The 26,424-nt window shown below is 27.7% G+C and overlaps 1 protein-coding gene across 3 annotated transcripts in view; it reads left to right on the top strand.

Moving 5' to 3' along the window:
* Positions 1–26,424, top strand: part of LOC127154766 (cyclin-dependent kinase-like 5) — a 77,862-nt gene that overhangs the window by 19,685 nt on the left and 31,753 nt on the right. For all 3 annotated transcript variants that reach the window (XM_051096558.1, XM_051096559.1, XM_051096557.1), the window contains exon 3: positions 6,646–6,680. In XM_051096558.1, the coding sequence (XP_050952515.1) occupies positions 6,646–6,680 (35 nt within the window). The remainder of the gene's footprint in view (positions 1–6,645; positions 6,681–26,424) is intronic.

The following is a 26,424-nucleotide window of genomic DNA, read 5'->3' as shown; positions in this document are numbered from 1 at the left end:
TATTAACTGATGCTCTTGGATGAGTGTGTGTGTGTGTGTGTGACGTGCTGTGTGTTCAGCTGTCAGTAGATCAGTTTCTGCTCTGTCTTTCTCTCTGTTGGCCATCAGTAGTTTAATCTCCTCTCAGCTGTTCTCTCCTCTCCCATATTCCTCTGTTCCCATCCTGAAGTCTTTGTTTATCCTCTCGCCGCTCAATGCTAATTGAAAGCCAATTGATTTGGTTGAGACTTGCCAATATATTTCTGCCTTCAGGTGATCTTCAGACAATTGTGTTTACACGATGAGTGCACATGAATGGCGGTGTCCTAAGAGGGACAGTCTGGGTTTTCAGAGGAGGGTGGTGGAAGTTAATTGGTTTTGATTATAATCAGGCCAAATTGGAACTGAAATGCCTGTCATTCACAAACTTCTGCACATCTGCTGCCCAGTGTATTTTTGGTTTTCTTTTGAAAGAGAGAGCTCACCCAAAAATGTACATTCTCATCTCAAACATACTATTATAGTTTTTGCTAAAGGGGTCTTTGAATGCAAAACTGGATGCAAAACTATTTCAAGTATACTTTAGATACACTTTAAATATATTTAAATTATTTAAAGATCATACAATCCTCATCAGTAGTGACATTAAAACATCTAGGCTTAATATTAAGAATTGTGCATTGTGCACAAGTAGTACTCCAAATAAAGTTTAATTACAATTTTTATATCAATAAATCTCAAGCGGTTTGTCCGCAAATATGTTAATAGACTTGAACTATACTTAGTATAAAATAAATGCATTTTAAATCCATTACTTTTTTACTAGGGTAGTTTTCGTTGATGTTATATTGAATTGGCTTTTATTTTTATATTTTCTTTTTCATTCAAAATTTAATCTTAGTTGTTTTCTAGTTGTGCATTAGTTGTTTTGTAATATTTTTATTTGAAAACATTTCTAAATATTTTTTTCAATTTTAGTTAAAATGTTATATCGGTTTAGTTTTAATTTAAGCATAAGCATAAACATTAAATTCATAGTGTAAGTTTTCATCTAATATTTATATTTTACTTAAATTTTGGCTTTATATCATATAACAAATATGTTTTCAATAGTTTTCGTTTTAGTTAACAATAACAGCACTGCTTCTATGAAACATAAAAGAATATATTTTGAGCTTTGGAGTCCAAACAACATTTGACTTTTATTGTATAAACAAGTGGATGAACTAAAGTAAAGTATCTGAGCTAATTTGAATGCACTTTCAGCAATAAAAAAACAGTGTAGAAATTTTAGCTCCGATTTTATTCATCAATAAGCTACAAACAGACAATTAAATGTGAAACTGCCCATTTTATTCCATTTAATTGTCCAAAATAAGATCACAATTATGACTTCCAAACTTGTATGAAGACTTTAAGAAAGCATTTAGCCTGTTTTTGACCTAGCAGTGACTCTATCAGTAACACCGGTCTAAAAAATAGAGCGACTGTGCATAATTCAAGATTTGAGTCCTTGTTGAATGTTCTCCTTATTCGGGAAAAATCAAAAACAAACGCTGATGGAAAGTCTCTGTGACTGTTGCACCTGTAAAAACAGGTCACATAGTTCCACTTCGATGGCCTCGTTTTGCTTCTTTTTTTCTATTCCGGCTCTGGAAAAAGCAGGTTAAGCTAGATACATCTTGAAGATTAGCCTGTTTCACATGAGTCTGGAGATTCACTGCCTTGTCACACGCTTGCAGGATGCATCATTTCACCTTAGCGGATTGGTCGATGCACATGTGGCTCTCCTCCTGATTGGCTGAGGCAGAGGAGTGGGTGGGGTTTAGCGGTCACACGGCAGACTCCTGTGGCGTTTTAAACGTAGTTTACCAGCATCACGTCTTTATCACACATTGAGTTCAGGAGATGCTGGCCGATCATGTGCATCACGCAGGCCGTCTCGCTGCAGGACGCTCGCAGCGCTTGTGTGTGTAATTTTGGTTCCTCTTCTTTTGCATCGGTGCAGCTGATGTCATTGCATTTGTGAAGTGGAGAATAAATAATGTGACTCAGAGAAACAAACGCTTCACATGATCCCAGAGGAACAGTTTATTGCTCTTTTCAAGCTCAGCCGCTCAGTTATGTTTTGGTATCAGCTTTGTTTCCTTGGAGAAATAAAAATAGCCATACAGTTAGAGTTAACTACCAAATCATCTTAAGATCTCTGAGTTTTTATTGCTGGCATCCTAAGACATTTTTTACATCCCTTCTGAAACTCCAGAGGAGAAAACTATTCAATATTTTGTTAATTAAAAAAAAAAAGTAATAATAATAATTAAAAAAGTAGTAGTAGTAATAATAATAATAATAATAATAATTATAATAATTATTATTATTATTGTTTTTAAATTAACAAACACAATAAATGTCAGTTAACAAACTGTTTATTATTATTATTATTATTATTATATAATATTAATAATAATAATTATTAATAATAATAATAGTAATAATAATGCATTATTATTAATATTATTATTATTATCATAAATTATGTTCTTATATAATTAAACTTGGAAATTAAATGAAGTAAAATAACCTGGAGTACTAAAATTGGTATATATAAACCAAAATTATATATATATATATATATATATATATATATATATATATATATTTTTTTTTTTTTTTTTTATTTCAGTGTTTAAATTTAAATTAAAGTAAAAAATAAAATTAAAAAAAATTAAATTAAATTAAATTTCCGGTTAGTAATTTTAGTGCTTTAAGTTAGTTGTCAAAGTAACATTTTACATTGTCATTTTGTTTTTTGTTTTTTTATATCTAAAATTTAGATTATATTTTATTTCAGCTGTATTTCACTTAGTGAAAATGACTTTAATCGTTGCAGTTTTAGTCGTACTTAACGATAATAAGAGGATACTTCAAAAATGCTCTCCGTTTAATCTCATCACTGTCTAATTGAGATATTAAAGTGATTTAATGTCTGATTTCTCTCTCTCTCATGATCTCCTGCAGCGGAGACTGAAGTAAAAATCATCCCAATCCATCTTTAACGTCTTTCTCTTTTCATTATTCATACTGGTGAAGTGATCAAATCTCAACATCTTATTATCTCAGAATATGTATCAGTGAGTCCATCATCATTAATCAAATGAATCATCTTTTTGGAGGGGGAAAAATCAAGCTACACCTTTGAGTTTTTCACTACAGGCAATCCAAATTTATCTTCTCCATCAAAATGTTCTTCTGTGCTGCTTTAAAATCTGTCCTACGTCAGTCTGTATTCAGACCCAGCTGTTTGATATCTGTCTGCTTTAAAATTGAATCTGTTTGCATATTTATTTTTGTCTGTCTACCTCTATTACCTTCATTGTGCCTCTTTTTCTTTCTTTTTTCTTTTTTTTGATAATAGGTAACACTTGCAATAAGGTTAGTTAAAGGGGTCCTGTTATGCTCTTTTACAAAGTCTTGATTTTGTTTTGTCATTTCTCCCAGCCTGGCACATAAGGCTTGATTAGTTCCAGGTTTAATGAAGGCCCGCCTTCTGAAAAATGAAATGTGTTGTGATTGGTTAGCTGTCACACTGCGTTGTGATTGGCGAACAGCTTAGACGTGTTTCAGTGCTGCCACGCCTCTTGTCAAAGAAGCAAGTTCCGTGCACAACTGTTAGCGCAAGCTAGATTAAAGTGATTCTTATGTTTTAAATATGGATATTTTTCTTACAAAAACGCATTGATTCGCTACAGGAGTCCTTGGGAGTGCCAGGATAAATTTTAACATAACTCAGATTGCATTCGTCTGAAGAAGGAAGTCATATACACGTAGGATGCATGGAGGGTGAGTAAATAATACTACAGTAGTGTTGGGTACTATCATCAGCCTGCGAGATCGCCAATACATGATATTATCATGCTAATGTATTTAATTATTTACATACTTAGTTTCATTGCCCAAAACCAGCTCCAGCATAAGGCTGAAAGCAGCCTAACATTATCAAAGAACATCATCACCAATTAGTCTAGCCTATTCTAGTGCAAGTTTATGCATTTTAAAAAACACTCGCGTTATAAGTGAAGCTAACGTTATCTGCACTGTATGATCAATAAATCTCTTACTGCACACGTCTGCGGTGCGTTACGGCTCTAAATCACCCACTCTAGTCAATGCTTGTGTTTGTACCCGCCGCGCTGCGGCTCATTGAAGCGGTTCTCCGCACTGCATCACTAAAGTTAGGCTAATCCCACACCTTGTCCCTACCCTCCAAAAATTTAATTTAAATATAAATAAGGCATTAATATGTGCTTAATAAGTACTAATAAACAGCCTATATGCTAGTATAGTATACCGTGTCGTTCCAAACCCGTAAAAGCTTTGGTCGTCTTTGGAACACAATTTAAAGGGGTGCTATTATGCTTTTTGCACTTGAATTTTAGTCAGTGTGTGGTGTGTATCTTCGGGCATAAAAAAGATCTACAAAGTTCTCAAAGTCCACTCCAAAGGGAGATATTTCGTTTTTAAAAAATCCCTTTTCAAGAACTACAACGAACGGCTCCTTTGGACTATAATGTTTGTTTTCCACATGCAATGATGTCACAACATGGCCCATTAGAATATCATTAAATTAAATCCCGCCCACAGAAATTCGAATTGTTGGGGGGAGGGTAGGGACGAAGTGGGGAATTAGCTTAACTTTAGCGATGCAGCACGGAGAACCGCTATAAACACAAGCATTGACTGGAGTGGCCACTTCAGAGCTGTAACGCGCCGCAGACGTGTGCAATACAGGGGGTCGAAACACATGCCGAAGCCGCAATCTACTCCGGTTGCCGCATTGGAGCCATAACGTGTCGCATACGTGTGCAGTGTGTGGTAAGAGATTTATTCATCATACAGTGTAGATAGCTTATAATGCGAGTGTTTTTTAAAATGCATGAACTTGCACTAAAATAGGCTAGGCTAATCAGTGATGATGTTCTTTGATAATGTTAGGCTGCTTTTAGCCTTATGCTGGAGCTGGTTTCATGAAACTAAGTATGTAAAGTAATTAAATACATTAGCGCTCTAATATCATGTATCTGCGATCTCGCAGGCTGATGATAGGACCCAACACTACTGTAGCGTATTATTTACTCACCCTCCATTCATCCTAGGTGTATATGACTTCCTGCTGTCAGACAAATGCAATCAGAGTTATATTAAAATTTATCCTGCCACTCCCAAGCTTTAGAACGGCACAGACGGGTGTAGACGGGACTCATCAGTCCAAAACAAGTCCAATAATATGCATCCATCCATAATGAAAAAGTGCCTCACATGGCTCCTGGGTGTCAATAAAGTCCTCCTGTAGTGAATCGATGCATTTTTGTACGAAAATATCCATATTTAAAACGTAAGAATCACTTTAATCTACAGTTGTACACAGAACTTGCTTCTTTGACAAGGGGCGTGTCAGTACTGAAACACCGTCTAAGCTGTTCGCCAATCACAACGCAGTGTGACAGCTAACCAATCACAACACATTTCGTTTTTCGGAAGGCGGGCCTTCATTAAACCCAGAACTAATCGAGCCTTATGTGCCAGGCTGGGAGAAATGTATTGTAATAATGTAAATTATGTTAAAAATAAGGCGTTTTTTGAACCACCAAGCATGAAAGCACGTTCTAGTACACCTTCAAAACAAAATCAAGACTTTGTAAATGAGCATAATAGGACCCCTTTAAAAAACATGGCAAGTTACCTGTATTTATCAAAAATGTTTTTTAAAATCATTGATTTAGGTGGTAACAGTCTTGCTAAATAATGTCTTTTTTCATACAGTGTGTGCTTAAATGCCTTAAAGTGCTTGAACCCCAGTAATTTTTGCTTGCAGCTAAATTATATTTATTATTTTAGTGTGTGTATGTGATTTTTATGGAATATGTAATATATATTTTAAGGAAAGCACTCTCAAAACAATTCAGTAAATGCATGATGCTAATAATCATAAACTCAACGTCGTCCAAAATAATTGTGATTATGACTCTTTCCGTCATAAAGCAGCTTTAATACACACTGTGCACTGCTGTGCATCTCTTCACATTGAGCAGGTTGTGGTAAACGTGACTCTGAGGATCTTCTCGGATGTGGGCCCGGATCTGTTGGCCGGGATCTTGGGATGAGCTCAGCTCTGCGTCTCCTGCGGGACGGCCGATTTATGCCACAGATATGATCCGCGGTGCCAAAACCTGAGCGCACTCTTCCATCAAAAACACTCGCGTTTACAGACACCTGAGCGCCAGTTTGCAGATTGTTTGGGCTAAATGCGCTCATGTGAGATTTCTAATGAATTCAGCTGATTAAACAAACGCGTTGGCAGCGATCGGGCCTCGGTTGCGCTCGCGTCCCACAGGTCTTACGCGAAAACAGGATGTTCTTACAGTTCCCTGAACGTCCCTCTGTCACGTCTGTCTGAGGTGACGGCAGGTAAGCGTGTAAATCAGTGTCTCGCGTTTCTCACCCTCCTCCCATCAATCACTTCATTCATCAGAGACAAAACGGTTGGGGTTTTTGGACGGAGGTTTTGGCATCTGCCGAGAATCGTGTTCACAAAGATGCAGTTAAGACAGGTGGAACTGGGTGAAAGTTTGAGTAAAACCTGTTTGTTTCTCTGTGTTTTTCTGGCAGGAGCGTACGGTGTCGTCCTGAAGTGCAGACACAAGGTAAGATTTCACACACGCAAGTTCAGAGCATGACTTTTTTAAGCACAAAACACAAAGTTCGTCTTAAAAAGCGTGTGTTTATAAAAAGTCCATACTGTTACTTTTCAAAGAAAGTAGTATGCATGCTTTGCAAATTATATACATACTGTATATACAACCTAAGCACACCGTGCAGTGATTTTCTGCATGCATGGTGGAAATTTGCATTGCAAAATTGTGCATATGTGCAAAATGTGCAATAGTGTATCCCATAATGCAATGCATGCATAACAGAGATTTTGTGACAATGTTGCATTTTACTACTAATAATAATAGGCACACAGCAGTGTTTTATGTATTTTTGTATGTTTATGTTCAGTGAACATATCTACAAATCTTTAAAACCCCTGAAACGCAAAAAAGAAACAAAATTGCATTTATTGCATCACCCAAATTGCTTATTTTCAGAAAATTAATTTGTGTTATTGCCATGAAAAATAAGATATGAATATGTCTAAAGATGTCTTTGTTTTATATATGCATTCAGTTGATCAAATGAAGACATTTATAATGTTATAAAAGATTTCTATTTTAAAAAAATGCTGTTCTTTTGAATTTTCTTTTTATCAAACAATCCTGCAAAAATAAAATGTATCACGGTTTCCACAAAAATATTTGTAAGCAACATTGAAAATAATCAGATGTAATGTATTTTTATTTATACGTTAACACCAACTTTTAATAAAAAAAATAAAATAAAATTATATATAATTATACATTTAGATATTTATATATATGTAAAATTTTATGTATACTGTGTGTGTGTGTGTGTGTGTGTGTATATATATAGAGAGAGAGAGATTTTTTATATATATATATATATATTACACACACACACACACTTATATATTGTGTATATATTTTATAGGGCTGTCAAACGATTACTCGCGATTAATCGCATACAAAATAAAAGTTTGAGTTTGCCTAATATACGTGTGTGTACTGTGTGAAATTATTATGTAAATATAAATACACAGAAATTAATGTATATATTTAAAAGATATTTGTTATTTATGTACAAAATATTTGTATTTATATATAATATAAATTATATAGAAATTATAATAAATACTTATACTTGTAAATATTTCGTAAATATATACATGAATGTGTTTATATTTTTATATACAGAATAATTACACAAAGTAAACACACATATATTAGGCAAACTCAAACTTTTATTTTGTATGCGATTAATCGTTTGACAGCCCTAATATTTTATAATTTTATTTACATGTATAATGATTGTTTTCATTTTAAGGACATTAAATTAAGTCTGATCATAATCAGACATTGGTAATAATTGTTTGTTGTACAGCAAATCAGCTGCTTAGAGTGATTTCTGAAGGAAAAAAATTAAAAAATTTAAAAATTTAAAAAAAAAAAAAAAAAATACATAGCTTTTTTAAATTCTAAAAATATTTAAATTTTTTTTCCTTTTTATTTTTGATCTAATAAATGCTGCCTAGATGAGCAGAAGAGACTTCTTCATTTTTTTTCCTATATACAGTGCATGTATACTGTACAGTGTGGCGTGTTAAAGTGGTAAGAATAGTAACAGGTTTGTGTTCGGCGCTAACAGAAAGTGTCATGATGTGACATATGGTGAGTTTATCTATTAATATCTCCTCCGGTCATGAGCGGTGCTGGTCGTAGCGCCCCGCGGCCGTCAGACAGATGGTCTCTCCGTGGCGTCCACAGCCGCGATCTGTTCGCAGCTCTCGGTCTCTCTCTCTGACCCAAACACGCCGGTTCACGCCATCTGCCGCTCTCACCTGCCGTCTTTTCCTGTCGGACAGCCGCGTACAGTCATGTTCGCTCGCCGCCTGACTGATCTCATGCTCGTCACTCACATTGTAGTCTGCAGAGAAATGAGTGATTGACTGACTGTAGGCATGTTTACATGAACACATTTACATCAGTGAAATGAATCCAGTCTGATTCTGAAAGCTCTGTTTATGTGAACCTTTAACGTTTTTTAGCGTGCTTAGAATATACAGACAATATCGTCGCTGGTGTGGATGCTAATGTAGTTATCTTTCTTGGTGTGAATGGGTGTTTACATGCATTCTGAACAAAATTTCCCAGTCATCATGTTCGGATCAATTTTTATTTATTCGAATTAAAATATTAGTCAAGTGTATTCATTTAGTGTCTATTTGTTTCAGTCAAATTTGATATATTTTAGTCATTTTTTATTTTAATTAAATATCTTTTAGTTAGTTTAATTGCATATTTATTATATATTTATTTATTTTATATTTATCACTGTGCATTATGCTTTGAATTCTGTCATATTATTTTTTGTATTATTGTATTATTAATTAATAAATTTAAAAAAGCCAAGTGTATTAATTTGACCTATTTATTTCAATCAAATTTGATATATTTAGTCTTTATTTTTTATTTCTTATTTATCACTTTGCGTTATGCTTTGAATTCTATATTATTTTTGTATTATTATTATTGATTATTATGTGAATACTAATGTTATTAATTATTAAATAAAAATATTGGTCAAGTGTATTTCAATCAAATTTGATATATTTTTAGTCGTTTTTTATTTTAATTAAATATCTTTGTTTAATTAGTTTATTTAGTTATATATATATTTATTTATTTTATATTTATCACTATTATTACATAAAAATATTAGTCAAGTGTATTAATTTAGTTTCTATTTATTTCAATCAAATTTGATATATTTTAGTTATTTTTTATTTTAATTAGATAACTTTATTTAGTTTAATTGCATATTTATTATGTATTTATTTATTTTGTATGTATCACTTTGCATTATGCTTTTAATTCTGTCATATTATTTTTTGTATTACTGATTATTATTTAAATACTAATATTATTGATTATTAAATTTAAAAAAAAAGCCAAGTGTATTAATTTTGGACCTATTTATTTCAATCAAATTTGATATATTTTAGTCATTTTTTTATTTTAATTAATTATCTTTAGTTAGTTTAATTGCATATTTATAATATATTAAATTATTTTACATGTCGTCACTTTGCATTATACTTTGAATTCTATATATATATATATTTTTTTTTTTACTTTTTATTGATTATAATGTGAATACTAATATTATTCATTAATACATAAAAATATTAGTCAGGTGTATTAATTTAGTATCTATTTATTTCAATCAAATTTGATATATTTTAGACATTTTTTATTTTAATTAAATATCTTTATTTAGTTAGTTTAATTGCAAGTTTATTATATATTTATTTATTTTAATTTTATGACTTTGCATTATGCTTTGATTTCTATCATATGTTTTGTATCATTATTATTAATTATTTCATTAAAATATTTGTCAAGTGTATTAATTTAGTATCTAAACCAAATTTGGTATATTTTAGTCATTTTTTAAAATGTGAATTAAATATATTTTAGTTAGTCTAATTGCATTTTTATTATATATTATTTTATGTGGATCATTTGTATTATGCTTTGAATTCTGTCATGTTTTTTTTTTGTATTATTATGAATTTTGTGAATACTAATATTATTAAGTATTTTAATTTATTTATGTATATATTTATCATAATTCATGTTATTTTAATAATTGCTTCAAACAAACCTTGTTGTCTCTTTTAGAACAGCTTGTTTTTATTTATATTTTTATTTATTATTTATTATAATTTTTTATCAATGTTTTATTTTAATCAAATTTATTTATTTAGCTTAATTTTTATTTTATTTATGTATTTGTTTTAAAACATTGCTTACTTTGCATTGTGTTATTATATTATTGTATTAATATTGATTATAATACATTATTTATTCTATAATTATTGATTCTTACAATTATTATTGTAATAGTTTATTTATTATCCCTAATCACTTGCTAATACTAACATACTACACATACTAATGTAATGAAATATTAGCAGTTTTTATTTGCTTGCATGAAAATCAAAGCATTAAATCAAAATTGTCCTCAGATCTGCAAATGGCTCAAATAAGAGTGAAACATACACTACTGTTCAAAAGTTTGGGGTCAGTAAGACTTGTAATAGTCTTTAAAGAAGTCTCTTATGCTCATCAAGGCTGCATTTATTTGATTAAAAATATAGAAAAAAACAGTAATATTGCAAATGTTTTTACAATATAAAATAATTTTATTTTATTTTAACAAACTTTAAAATAGAATTTATTCCTGTGATGAAAAGCTGAATTTTTATCAGCTGTTACTCCAGTCTTAAGTGTCACATGATCCTTCAGAAATCATTCTAATATGCGGATTTATTATTAGAATGATCAATGTTGGATAATATCAACAGTTGTGCTGCCAAATATTTTTTGGAACCAAACTTTTGAACGGTAGTGTACATATACATGTATGCAAAGTTGCTGTTGTAGATTTGCATGATTTGACATTTTTGCATTTAAATATATCAGTATGTGCATTTTTATTGCTGAAACAAGGTGCTATAAAAGTCAGTAAAAATGCTCTTCTACAGTCCGTTTTTTCTTTCATCTGAAATAATGTAATCGTGGAGCAACAGTTTTACAAGAAAAAAACTTCCCTTTATCTGCCTCAGATCAGTGTGTGTGTGTGTGTGTGTACAGGTTTATGTGGTTTAACAAATCTGTATGAAGACATGGTGACATGACATATTACAACATAAATATGGTTTATGAGGTTTACACTTCCTGTGTAAACATCATTTAAACTAAAAGGTTAAAAACTTACTGGACAGTGTTTTTTGTAATTCAGATTTTATAAAAAATTCAAAAATTCAAAATTTTGAATTTTAAAAAATAGCAGTAGTTTTGTGTGAGTGGTAGGTAAGGGCATGGAAAATACAGTTCGTACAGTAGAAAAAAACATTCTCCCCATAAACCACATATGCAAGTGTGTGTGTGTGTGTGTGTTTGGTGTGTGGAGTGCAGCTGTGTTGGCAGTAGATCACAGTCAGTGTGAATTATAAAGCTCATCATTCCAGCCACAGGCCTTTATTCTGACACTGTTGCTTTCATCCCAATAGCCAGGTGCAGAAGACACAAACACACACACACACACACACACATGCGCACACACACACACACACACTCGTCAGTGCTTTACATGCATGCATTCCGTTTAAAATACTTAACATGCAGTTTAACATCATTGTAACCTTTAAGTAACCAGAGCAACAGGATTCTTTGGTCTTAATGACAGAAGCTGATCTGAGACAGAAAACTTACTGTAGAAAAACAAAGTTCATGCTTACGTGCGCATCGGGGCTTTATAGGACTTTGAAATGTAAATCCTAATGCATGGGACCCCTGTCCTAGAATTTTAAATGGCAACTGTATATTTTCATCCATAATGACCTAATTGATACTGTAAAAATATTATATTTTCACTATTCATTATTATATTATAAATTTGTGTAAAATGTTACGTTTAAAATAATTGCGTTATATCAGTCTGCTTTTTTTGCTTAATGTAGTACCATACTGTTAAATGTTTTATTTTATTTTTTTTATTTTGCTTATTTTATGTATTGATTCAATTAAATAGCATTTTATTGATTCATTTTAATCATTTATGTATTTAAATAAAATAGTATTTATTTTAATTATTTTTGTTTTATTCAAATGTATTATTATTTATTTAAATCAAATTTTATTTATTTTACTTTTGTTTTTTTACTATAATTTTAATCTTTCATTTTTTTATTTATTGAGGCCACCTTGAAAACAAGATGATACATCTCAAGGAGTCTATCCTATTATGTATTTAAATCAAATTTTAATTATGTTAATATGTCATATTTGTAAAATATGTGTATGCAATTAAATATTTTAATAAAATGTTTTATTTCATTAAATCAAATTTTATTATTTTAATATAATATAATAATAAATTATATTTATTTTATATTAATTAATTAATTTATTTTTATTTATTTAAATAAATGTATTTATTTATTTATTTATTTATTTATTCATTCATTCATTCTTTTTAATTTAATTTTAATTATTCATTTATTGAAAACAAGATGATCTCAGTCTATAAATAAATTCAGTTATTTAAAGCAAATTTATATATATATATATATATATATATATATAATATTTTTACTTAATTATTTATTTATTTTAATCAAATTTATTATTTTTAATTCATTTAAATCATTTTTTAAATTTATTTAAATTTTATTTTAATCATTCATTTATTTTATTCATTGGGACCACTTTGAAAAAAAGATGATACATCTGCAGGACTCTATCCTAATAAATAAATTAAATTATTTATTTAAAGCAAATTTTTGTTTCTTTTTAATATTTTTAATCAAATGTTTTTATTTTAATTAATATATAATAAATAATATAATATAATATATAATATAATATAATATAATATAATATAATATAATAAATTATGTTTATTTTAATCTTTTTTATTTTAATCAAATGTATTATTCTTTAATTTATTTAAATATATATATATATATATATATATATATATATATATATATATATATATATATATATTTTTTTTTTTATTATTATCTTTTACATTTTATTTTAATCATTTATTTAGTTTTATTATTTATTTTTTTATTTATTGGGACCACATTGAAAACAAGATGATACATCTCAAGGAGCCTATTCTATTAAATAAATTCAATTATTTATTTTAAGCAAATTTTAGTTATTTTAATATATGTATTTTTTTATTTTAATCAAATGTTTTTATTTATTTATTTATTTTAATCAAATTTTATTACTTAAATATAATATAATATATTGTAATAAAATATAATATTATACATTGTAATATAATACAATATAATATATAAAAATATCATATAATAAATTATATTTATTTTTCTTTTTTGTTAAAAGTTAAAATAAAGCGTTTTTTGTTGTATTGTTGTCTCATGACCTCTTGATGTGGCATGTTTTGTGCAGCATGTGGCGTAAAGTTAGTAAATAAATAAATATATATAAAAAATAAATAGTACGAAAAATTAATAAATAGTAAATAATACTTTTTTTCTCCAGCCCTGTGTAAAAACATCTCGCTTTTTGACAGTCCACTCAAAACATTTGTCAAAATCACTCTTCTGCTTGATTCATCACACTAGAAATGTAAGGTCACGTCAGGAGCACGGCATTGTGGGAGTGTTTTGTTGTCAGTGCATTAGAAGTATTGCGTGCATACAGTAAATGTGCATGTATCACAGTTTGTGTCCTGTAGAAACAGTCACTGATGTGTTTGGGGACGTGTGAAGAGAGTCAGTGCTGCTGTGATTTGTGATCTGCTGCATTAGTCAGGTTTGTGACTCAGACTCTTGGTGCAGAGACGTTTTTGTCCTTAACTGATGATGGGCTCGTCAAAGCATCGGGCGTTCAGAGCTTCTGATAGTGACAGCAGCTTTCAGAGGCATCATGGGATTTCATTAGCCTGATTTCATCATAGTATCAGACCGGAGCTCTTCACGGCGGCTGTCAGACTCGTCAGTCTTCGTCACAAAGGCCTCGTTCACACCTCGTCTGAACTCACTGCCTCTGGAAATGAAGCTTTGCGGTTCTTCGTCAGTGTCTTCAGATAGACTGACTGCTGTTGACGTGTTAAACAGAGTTCACAGCTAATGGCGAGTCAGCAGAGATACGGCTGCCTTTGACCTGGTTTTGTCTGGGTTTCTGGTTTTTCAACAACTGACACCAGAAGTTTAAAGAAAAAGGTGGATACTGTGGAAAAAATGCACTGAAATTTCCTATTAAACCAGCAGTGAGAGCACTTTGTGATGCAGAAACTACGCCTGATCTGTTTATCTGATTATATGTCATTTGTTTTTAATTTAAATGATTTAATTTATTTATTTTAATTTGTTATTCTAATTTTAATGTGTATTTTTGTTTTAAAGCTTATTTGCTATTTATTTACATTTGAACTATTTTCGTTTAACTTTTCAGCAGGCCACTTGTTTACGTTTTTTTTAGTTTTTTTAATTATGTGTTATTTATTTATTTATATATATATTTATTTACATTTTACACATTTTTAACAGCTAGTAACTTTTAATTTGAATTCATTACTTTTCTATTAGCTTTTTATCAGATCTTTTACTACCTTTAAATTTGAATGTTTATTGTACTTTTAATTTATTTATTTTAATTATATTATTTATTTAATTTTTTCACATTTTTAGCAGCTCCCCTAGTACCTTTTAGTTTAATTAATTTTATTTATTTTTTTATTTATTTACATTATTTTTCTCTTATTTTTCTCTCTGCAGATCTTTTGCTACCTTTATATTGTAATATATTTATTGTCTTTTTAATTAATTTAATTTAATTATTTATTGTTGTTATTTATTTATTTACATTTTACACATTGTCAGCAGCTCCCTTATTACATTTTAATTTTAATTTATTTACATTTTAATTAATTAATTAATTTACATTATTATTCTCTTTGCTTTTTAGCAGATCTTTTACTACCTTTAAATTTGAATGTTTATTGTACTTTTAATTTATTAATTTTATGTATTATATTATTTATTTAATTTTTCCACATTTTTAGCAGCTCCCCTAGTTCCTTTTAATTTTAATTCATTTTATTTTTTTTTATTTACGTTTTACATTATTTTTCTCTTAGTTTTTTCGCAGATCTTTTACTACCTTTAAATTGTAATATATTTATTGTCCTTTTAATTAATTTAATTTAATTATTTATTGTTGTTATTTATTTATTTACATTTTACACATTGTCAGCAGCTCCCTTATTACATTTTAATTTTAATTTATTTACATTTTAATTAATTAATTAATTTACATTATTGTTCTCTTTGCTTTTTAGCAGATCTTTTACTACTTTTAAAGTTGAATGTTTATTGTACTTTTAATTAATTTATTTTTTTTATTATATTATTTAATTTTTCCACAATTTTTAGCAGCTCCCCAGTACCTTTTATTTTTAATAACTTTTTTTTATTTATTTACATTTTACATTATTTTTCTCTTAGTTTTTTTCACAGATCTTTTACTACCTTTAAATTGTAATATATTTATTGTACTTTTAATTAAATTTAATTATTTATTGTTAGTTATTTGTTTACATTTTACACATTGTCAGCAGCTCCCTTATTACCTTTTAATTTTGATTTATTTTTTAATTTTAATTTTAATTAATAAATTTACATTTACATTATTTTTCTCTTTGCTTTTTAGCAGATCTTTTACTATCTTTACATTTTAAGATTTATCCTACTTTTAATTTATTTTTTGTTATTTATTTACATTTTAAACTATTTACTCTTAACTTTTCAAAAGACCCCTAAGTATCTTTTAATTTTCATTTCAGTTTAAATTTTACACTGTTTTCTCTTTTTTTTTTTTTTTATTTAATCATTTGTAAAATGTACTCATTTATTACTATTTTCCTCTTTTTAGCAGCTCCCAAAGTACCTATTAATTTTTATTTATTTACATTTTGATTATTTGTTTTAATGATTTATGTCTTTATTTTAAATTTACATTTTATTTATTTATTTGTTTGTTTTATTTACATTTTACTCTTTTTCTCTTTAGCTGATTCAGTACATTTTAATGGTAATTTATTTGCATTTTTATTTATTTTAATGTTCTAATTTTGTTTTATTTTATTTATTCTAATTAATCCCTTCATGCCCTCTTCCAGAATTTGAAAATTTTAATTTAAAATTTTGAATTTGAAAATTATAATTTTCAATTTTGAGTCTGACGTTTTGAACTTGAAAATTTAAATGTGAAAGTTTGAATTTGAAAATTTGAATCTGAAATTTTAAATTGGAAAATTTGAATGTGAAAGTTTAAATTTGAAATTTTAAAAATTTGAAATTTGATTTGATGTTTTAAAAAGCACAGTAATGGTGTAATTTATCATGAGTAATTTATTAGTAAGTAGTAATTCATCAATATACTGTATATATTCCTAAAAAAGCATGTGTGCTGCCACTCATGTGAGTTGCTGCCACATGATTAATCAGATACTTCCATTAATGAGCAGTTGTTCACTTAAAATAATAGTGAACACTACTGTATTTGACACAATAGTGTATTTTACTCAATGTTCACTCCAAAACAGTCTCTAAAATGTTGGTGATGTTGGTACATTTGTGTCCATTGGTGTTTCTATAGATATATCGGTTTGTTACGGCTCATGAAGAAAATTCAGCCTTTGCTTCACATTTCCCACAATGCACCTGTGCTGTGCTCTTAGAGAACTCTCTGAACGTCACAGTGAGAAAAGAGGTCAGCGTGTATTCTTAGTTCTACAGAGACGCTTTCTGTTCGTCTGATTCACTGAAGACTGCGGCCAGTCGCTCAAATCACCATATAATCATGCAGAACAAATCACACTACACCAGTTTTCCTGCCTGACTAACAGCTTTAGTTTAGTTTGAGCTACTAGATTTAATTTTTACTAGATTTTGCTTGATTTTATATCTCGCATTGAACATTTTGATGTAATTGTCAATAAATAATTTGTGTAAAATATTATAATTACATTACATCAGTGTGTTTTTTTTTTTTTTTTGCTAACTGTAGTACCATACTGTTACATGTAGTTTATTTAAATGTATTATATATTATATAATATATAATATTATAATTATAATATATATTTATTAATATAATATTATAATATATATTTTATTTTATTTTATTTTATTTACATTTTATTTTTTTTATTTTAATCAAATGTATTATTCTTTAATTTACTTAAGTCAATTTTTTAATTTATTTACTTTTTTATTTTAATCATTCATTTATTTTATTAATTGGGACCACCTCAAGGAGTCTATCCTAATAAATAAATTAAATAATTTATTTAAAGCTAATTTAAGTTATTTTAGTATGTATTTTTAATAAAATGTTTTATTTATTTCTTTGAATCATTTTTTATTATTTTAATAATACTATCTATATAATATATAATATTTTTAATATAATAATATTATAGTAGATATAAAAATAATATGATATATATATATTTTTTATTTTAATCAAATTTCTGTTTCTTTGTTGCAGTCTGATATTTCACTTACAATCAAGTTTGCAATTCCTTGTTGTTTTAATTTACTTCATCTTTACTAGATTTTGCTTGATTTGACCTCTTTCAATAAATGTCCAATTCCTAATACTAAAAGATTAGTAAACATTTATAAACATTTACAAATGACACTTTAGCAAAAACATGAACAAATGATTCATAAATGATTTGTAATGATGTGTAAATGTCTACACAACCAATGAAGACCAAATATATGACATTTACAGACTGTGATTAATGAATAATACATGAATAGTTAAAAGTGCCTAAAATGACTAATTAAGCTATTTTTTTTCACATTTGTAAATTAAAAACAGAGATGAACTTTTAATCATTGTAAAATTTGTGTTCAAATCATCAAATCATTTGTAGATTTTTAATGACATTTGTAAGTGTGTTAATTTACATTAAATGACCCGTTAATCAGGAGGTATGTAGGTTTATGCTTTATTAATTAAAGTTATTATAAAGTGTTACACTTAAGTTTTGTTTTCCAAAAACAAATCAAAATTAAGTGAGTATATGCTTAAAACAAGAAAAAAGATCTGCCAATGGGGTCAGTTAAATTAATAAATGTTATAATAAATGTATTTTATATTTAAGAATATATTTCTATTTAGAAAATATATTTTATTTTTTAAAATGCTTAGATATTTGTACTTGAAAACAGTGTGGTCAGTTAAATTAATAAATGTTATAATAAATGTATTTTATATTTAAGGATATATTTCTATTTAGGAAAATATATTTTATTTTTTAAAATGCTTAGATATTTGTACTTGAAAACAGTGTGGTCAGTTAAATTAATAAATGTTATAATAAATGTATTTTATATTTAAGAGTAAATTTATTTTATATTTAAGGATATATTTCTATTTAGGAAATATATTATGACTTAAGAGTGTTTAGATATTTGTACTGATAAACAAACTAAAATACTAAAAAGGAAAATCAGTTTTTCAGTGTAAAACAAATGTTTATCTTTGTTTTTTGTTTTTTATTTATTTATTTATTGTAAAGTTTGTATTAATCTCATTTTATTTGCACAAATAAATTAAATTATTGTATTATATTTTATTTATTTACATTTTAATTTATTTTAAGTATTTTGATTAATTTGTTTTCATCTATTTTTTAGTGTATTTATTTACATAAAACAATGTCTGCTAACTTATTTAGAGCTGCAAAACGGTTAGTCACGAGAATAAAGTGTGCTGTGTAAAATACACAGTAAACACACACACACATATAGTATATAAACATAAACATTAACTTTGAATTGATTAATTGCAACTAATTGTTTTGCAACTGTAAATGGCACACAAGTTAAAGCCACTTAAGTCATTTTGCTTCTCAAGTGAATGCATCTTGGTTTATAAATGTTTATATGTTTGTACTGAAAAACAAGACAAAAATACTGAGAAAGAAAATGATTTTTTGCAATGTGAAACCAGTGTTTATCTTCATGTTTTCAGGCCTCGATTCACTCCTCAGTCGGTTTGATTTGAGTTTGTATTTATGTATATATGTGTTCTGGTAGGTGTGGTTGTGAAAACCTCTCTGTCCGGTGCGGTTTGGCCTGTTTGTCTCCGATCGTGTCTCGACTCGCTTCTGCATGGATTTAATGAACCTGAACGTCTCGTTTGAGCAGTTCCCCGTAATTAATTCACCCGGCCTGACCCGAGCGTTTCCCGTCAGATATAAACCGCAGTCCTGAATATCACACATTCATCTGCCTAATTGTCCATTCGTAATCTGTTTAATTTGGCCGTGGTTTTATTTGGGTCTGTGAGCAAACAGTTTCTGCTTTGTAATGTTTTGTTAGGCTGTTGTTCAGGTGTATTTCTCACCTGAGGCTTTGGCCGCCATCCAGTGATTCACCTCTGTTGGTGTTTGTGTTAAATATTTAAAGAGAATTTCCTTTTTATTGTGCTGTGATTTGCTCTGATGGGAACGAAGATCTTCATGGGTTTCTCTTGAGAATTCGACATGGTTTTTTGTCTCATAATGTTGTTTATTTGACATTTTTGTTCTGTGAAAATTATGTTCTGTGTTGTTGAATTTTTTAAAAATTACTTTAAAAAATGTACCTGAATTACCTATTCAAATTGTATTTTTTTTAGGAATTATTTAAATGATCTATTCAAATAAATAAACAAATATAGAATTTATATATATATTTATATATAATATACTGTATATATATATAATATACGTTATATGTTAATTTATCATTTGAATCTACATTAAAATAAAAACTTTAATTAAAATAAATTAAAAATGACAAAAAACTAAAAAAACAACAACAAAAATATGAAAATAAAATATTAAAAATGTAAGATTCAAAATTATTTCTAAAAATTTACCTGATTTACCTATTCAAATTGTATTTTTTGTTAATTATTAAAATGATCTATTCAAATAAATAAATAAACAAATATAGAATTTATCTATCTATCTATCTATCTATCTATCTATCTATCTATCTATCTATCTATCTATCTATCTATCTATATATACTGTATATTTGTGTATTCATCATTTTAATCTACAATAAAATTAAAACTTTAATTAAAAAAAAATTAAATTACAAAAAGGCAAAAAAACAACAACTAAAATATAAAAATAAAATATAAAATTAAAAATTACTTTTAAAAAGTGACCTGAATTACCTATTCAGATTGTTTTTAATTAAAAAATTTTAAATAAAAATTAAAAAAATTAAAATTAAAAATTAATTTTAAAAATGTATATATTTATATATAATGTACTGTATATCTATTTATTTATCATTTTAATCTACATTAAAATAAAAACTTTAATTTAAAAAAAGTCAAAAAACATTAAAAATGACAAACTAAAATATAAAAATTAAAATATTAAAATTAAATATTAAAAATGTAAATTAAAAATTACTTTTTTAATATTTAATTTAATTTAATATTTAATTTAATATTTTACATGTACACTACCATTCAAAAGTCAGTAAGATTTTTGTTTAATATAACTTACGTTTATTCGTCAAAGATGCTTTAAATTGATCAAAAGTGACAGTAAAGATATTAATAATGTTACAAAATATTTCCATTTCATATAAATGCTGCTCTTTTGAACTTTCTGTTTATCTGTGAATCCTAAAAAAATTAAATGCATCACGGTTTCTTCAAAAATATTGTGCAGCACAACTGTTTTCAACATTGATAGTAATAATAAACGTTTCTTGAGCATCAAATCAGCATATTAGATTGATTTCTGAAGATCATGTGACACTGAAGACTGGAGTAATGATGCTGAAAATTCAGATTTGATCACAGAAATAAATTACATTTTACAATATGTTCACGCAGAAAAGCATTATATTAAATACTAATAATATTTCACAATTTTTAACCTGTTTTTAGATCAAATAAATGCAGCCTTGGTAAGCAGAACAGACTTCTTTCAAATTTCACAGACCCCAAACTTGTTATATAAACTTATGCACATATGAAATATATATGTATCTGTGTGCGCGTGTGTGTGTTTTCTGGCACTCAAATATCTTTTGTCTAAATTCATACATTGTTTTTTTAGCTTTAAAATAATCAACAGTAAGAGTACGTGGGTCGTTCTCCTCTCTATCAGACGGTTATTTATACACAATGATATTTTTATTCCTTTATTCCGGACGCAGGTGCTCAGCATGTGTTTAAGATGCCGCGTGACCAATCAAGTGCTGAATGGTTCACATTTGTTTTTCTCCAAGTTCATTTTGTCCTTTTGTTTATGTGTTGGTTATGATCTCCTGATGTGGTTCACATTACCCACATTAAACATAGTACAGTGTTTTGCATTGACATATTTAACAATAAAACAAGTAAAAAAAAAAAAAATAAATAAAAGAATAAAATGTTTTAAAAATGACCAAAAAAGCAAAAAAATCCCAAAAAAAAACTAAAATATAAAAATTTAAATATAAAAACGAATAATTAAAAATATAAAAATTAACAATTAAAAATGACTAAAAGTTTCTCACTGATGAAGTTGACACTTGTGAAGTTACTTACACTGTGATTCACACAATAAATAGTGAAAGATTTCATGCCGTTTGTGTGCGTTTGACTTGCTGTTTGTTGTAAAGGCATCTGAACTCTGGTTTAAACATTCATCAGACTCAGTGTTTGCGGATCTCAGAGGAATGTGGCTCACTGATGAACCTGTGTGACCTTTGACCTGTGCGGCTGGTGTTATCGGTCAGTTTTGCTCTGGTGTTGAGTTTCAGGGACAGACTCTGTAGATCAGGGTTATTCATGAACCGCTGATGGTTTTTGTTCAAACATGTTACTGTAAATCCTGCATCATTCACAAACACACCTCTAACGCTCCTCAATAGAGAAATACTAATGCTGTTAATTCAGCTCAGACCCACATTTTGATTAAAATACCCATTTTTTTTATTTTACATTGAATTACAATAATAATATAATGGCAACACTTTACAATACGGTTCATTAATTAACATTAGCTAACTGTATTAGTTAACATGAACTAGGAATGAACAATACTTCTACAGCATCTATTAATCTTAATGTTAATTTCAGCACTTACTAATGCCTTATTAAAATCACAAGTTTTTTGTTAATATCAGTCAGTGCACTGTGAACTAACATGCACTAACAATGAATAATTGTATTTTTATCAACTAACTTTAACAAAGAATAATAAATAGTGTAATAATTGTGTTGTTCATTGTTTGTTCATGTTAGTTAATACATTAACTAATGTTAACAAGTGACATCTTATTATAAAGTGTTACCAATATATGTATTTATTTATTAGTAGTAGTAATAATAATAATAATAATTGTATTAAATTATCAAATTAAAATATTAGTTAATTAATAATTAAATTAAATTCTTATTGTTAGTGTTATTATTCTTTATATATATATATATATACACTACCGTTCAAAAGTTTGGGGTCAGTAAGACTTGTAATAGTCTTTAAAGTAGTCTCTTATGCTCATCAAGGCTGCATTTATTTGATTAAAAATATAGAAAAAAAAACAGTAATATTGCAAAATGTTTTTACAATATAAAATAATGTTTTTTATTTTAACATACTTTAAAATAGAATTTATTCCTTTGATGAAAAGCTGAATTTTTATCAGCTGTTACTCCAGTCTTAAGTGTCACATGATCCTTCAGAAATCATTCTAATATGCGGATTTATTATTAGAATGATCAATGTTGGATAATATCAACAGTTGTGCTGCCAAATATTTTTTGGAACCTGTGATTTTTTTTTTTTTTTTTCAGGATTCTTTCATGAATAACAAGTTTAAAAAGTACAGTGTTTATTCAAAATATAAATATTTTATAACAATGTAAATTATTTGTTATTAACTTTTAATAAACTTTTAATTATTAACTTAATACATCCTTTCTTAAAAAGAAAAAAAAAAATGTACTGACCCCAAACTTTTGAACGGTAGTATATATATATATATATATTAAACAAAGTAAGAAATATTATTATTATTATTATTATTATTATTATTATTATTATTATATATTCTCTTTTTTTATTTTGCATTTTTTATTTTGTTTTCATAAGAAGTGCCAGTATTTAATGAACAGCAGAAATGATTTATTTACTGTTTGTTTGTTTGTTCTTTCAAAGTAAGTGCCTTATTTCCTTTTTGAATTTCAATTAAATTTATATTATTTCATGAACAGGAGAATGTATTTATTTATTTATTTAGTAGTTATTTTTGTAGTTATTTTTTAATGTATTAAAGTAAGAAATATTACTATTATAATATTTACAATAAAATTATACAATTTAGGTGCTTATATAAAATACATTATACAATTAAATATTATTATTATTATTATTATTATGTATTTATTATTATTATTATTATAAACATCACATTTTAATACACAGAAATTATTTTTTTGTTTATTTGTTTTAATTGTTATTTAAAATGTAAATTAGTTTATTGTTTTTGCCAAATTTTGTTTTTATATTTATTTCTTATTTTTATTAAATACTTTTATTACAGTGAGCATTACATTAGTAATGTTTTATTTTAAATTAAATTTATTTACATTTATTTTGTTTCTTTTTTAATGGTTTAATATTTCTTGTATTAAAATGATTAAAATACATATTAAATATTTAATATTCAATATAAAAAATAGCTTTTTGACACCCTCCCTCCAAAGTAAATCCCTAATTCAGACAATATTTTTGCAGATTAATAAAAATAAAACAAATTGCACATTTAAAATTTTGAATGTTTCAGCTGAATTCACTTTCCTTACAAAACTCTGACTGATGGCCATTTCATAACACGCATATATTTGCATAATAAACTGTGTTTGGTTTTGTTTCTTTGCATGTGTTTACCAAAATATAGCTGTCATTTTTATGTGATGAAGAAACAAAACAGAGCATTTTCTACATAAACTTACTGCCGCAAAATGCAAAAATACTGTAGTTGCATTACAAGCATGTTCAGCCTTTCATTTACTAATCATTGTAATAAATGTTTTGAAGCTCAGTAAGTGTTTATGAGTCTGAAGCAGAGCCGATCAGACGTCCACACACCAGCACGGAGGCGTCGAGCCGTTCAGGAGAGAGCAGAAAATGGGTCACTTGAGCCGTATGAAAGAAACGAGGACGAGACGAGAGAAAGAAACTCGTTATTTCAGGCTTGTTATCTGACCTCTGGCCGTCTGATCTCTGCAAACCTCACCTGGTCTAATAAACAGGCTAATATCTCCCGCTTCCTGTTTGCGCACGCCGCCGCCGAAGCGCTTTGGCGTCACGCTGTCAGAGAGATGAAAATAGCGACGTCTCTCTCATTGTTCGGTCTGTTTTCATGCGAGCGAGGTTCCGTTCGGCTCGGCCAATCGGGAGCCGGCGTGTGTGTGCGAGCTATGAATATTCATGAGATGCTAATGCCCGCCTGTGGCCTGTAGTTTTGGCTGATCGGGGACGGCGTGCAGCTTTAAGAAGAGCCTGCGGTGCTTTCTGGAGCTCCAGAGCCTTCAGGCTGATCTGGAATCTGTCTGCGCTCTCAGATAAACCAGTTCAGCTCCGACGCCCCAGTCCTTCTTCTTATCGCGCTCAAACACAAGCAGTGCAGCAGAATTATTTATAATTAGATAGGAGTTTTTTTATGGTTGTGGTAATCACACGAAGACGAAGATACAAGCAAACACAAACCCCACATGAACACACAGGAACTGATATACTAATGATAATGAGGTGAACACGTCTGAACAGAATCACTCAAATCAGTGACTATGACAGATAAATACTGGAAGGAGCGAGAACAACGACAAGGGAAACTGATAGAAACAAAATAAAAGTCTGTATAATAATGAAACAAACTAACTGAATGTATGTTACAGTGTTGTAGTTTTTATTTTAAGAGCCTTATTTTTGTTTTATGAACAATAGCATTTATTTATTTACTCTTTTTGCAGATTTTAGTTTATTTTTTATATTAAATGCCAGCATTTCATGAACAGCAGAATTTATTTATTCACTCACTTTTTATTTTGCAGTAAGTGTGAATTTGAGAATTTATTTACATTACTTATTTTAATTCATAGAACGTTTATTTTATGAACAGCAGCAGTTTATTTTGTAGTTTTTAATTTTATTTTTTATTAAGTGCCTTATTTTTATTTGATGAACATCAGCGTTTACTTACTTAATTTATTTTATATTATATAATTTATTTTATTGTTTTTATTTTTTGAACAGCAGAATTTATGATGAAGATTTTATTTTATTTATTTTGCAGCTTTTATTTTATTTTATAATAAGTGCCAGCATTTGCCTTATTTGTATTTTACGAACAGCAGAATTTATTTATTTATTTATTTATTTAGTAGTTTTTATTTAGAAAGTTTATTTTATTTTATATTTTATTTTATTATTTTATTATTTTATTTTTTGAACAGCAGAATTTATAATGAAGATTTTATTTTATTTATTTTGCAGCTTTTATTTTTTGCCAGCATTTGCCTTATTTGTATTTTACGAACAGCAGAATTAATTAATTTATTTACTTATTTATTTTGTAGTTTTTATTTTATAGAATGTTAATTTTATTAGCAACAGAATTTTATTTTATTTTATTTTATTTTATATTTTATTTTATTATTTTATTTTTTGAACAGCAGAATTTATAATGAAGATTTTATTTTATTTATTTTGCAGCCAGCATTTTTTTTGCCAGCATTTGCCTTATTTGTGTTTTATGAACAGCAGAATTTATTTATTTATTTACTTATTTATTTTGTAGTCATAGAAAGTTAATTTTATTGGCAGCAGAATTTTATTTTATTTTATTTTATTTTATGAACAGCAGAATTTATTCTAAAGATTTTATTTTATTTATTTATTTTGCAGCTTTTATTTTATTTCATAATAAGTGTCTTTCATTTGTAGGAAGTTTATTTTATTAGCAACAGAATTTTATTTTATTTTATTTTATTTTATTTTATTTTATTTTATTTTATTTTATTTTATTTTATTTTATTTTATGTTATTTATAGTGCCTTTGTTTAAGGTAGTGGTTTAGACAAATGGTGAATTTTGTAATAAAAGATAAAAATGACTAAAATACAACAAAATAGCTAAAAC

This window comes from Labeo rohita, chromosome 23 (genome assembly GCF_022985175.1).
Source record: "Labeo rohita strain BAU-BD-2019 chromosome 23, IGBB_LRoh.1.0, whole genome shotgun sequence".
Classification (NCBI taxonomy): domain Eukaryota; kingdom Metazoa; phylum Chordata; class Actinopteri; order Cypriniformes; family Cyprinidae; genus Labeo; species Labeo rohita.
The sequence above is the reverse complement of the archived record's forward strand: the minus strand, read 5'-3'. Positions and strand labels throughout refer to the sequence as shown.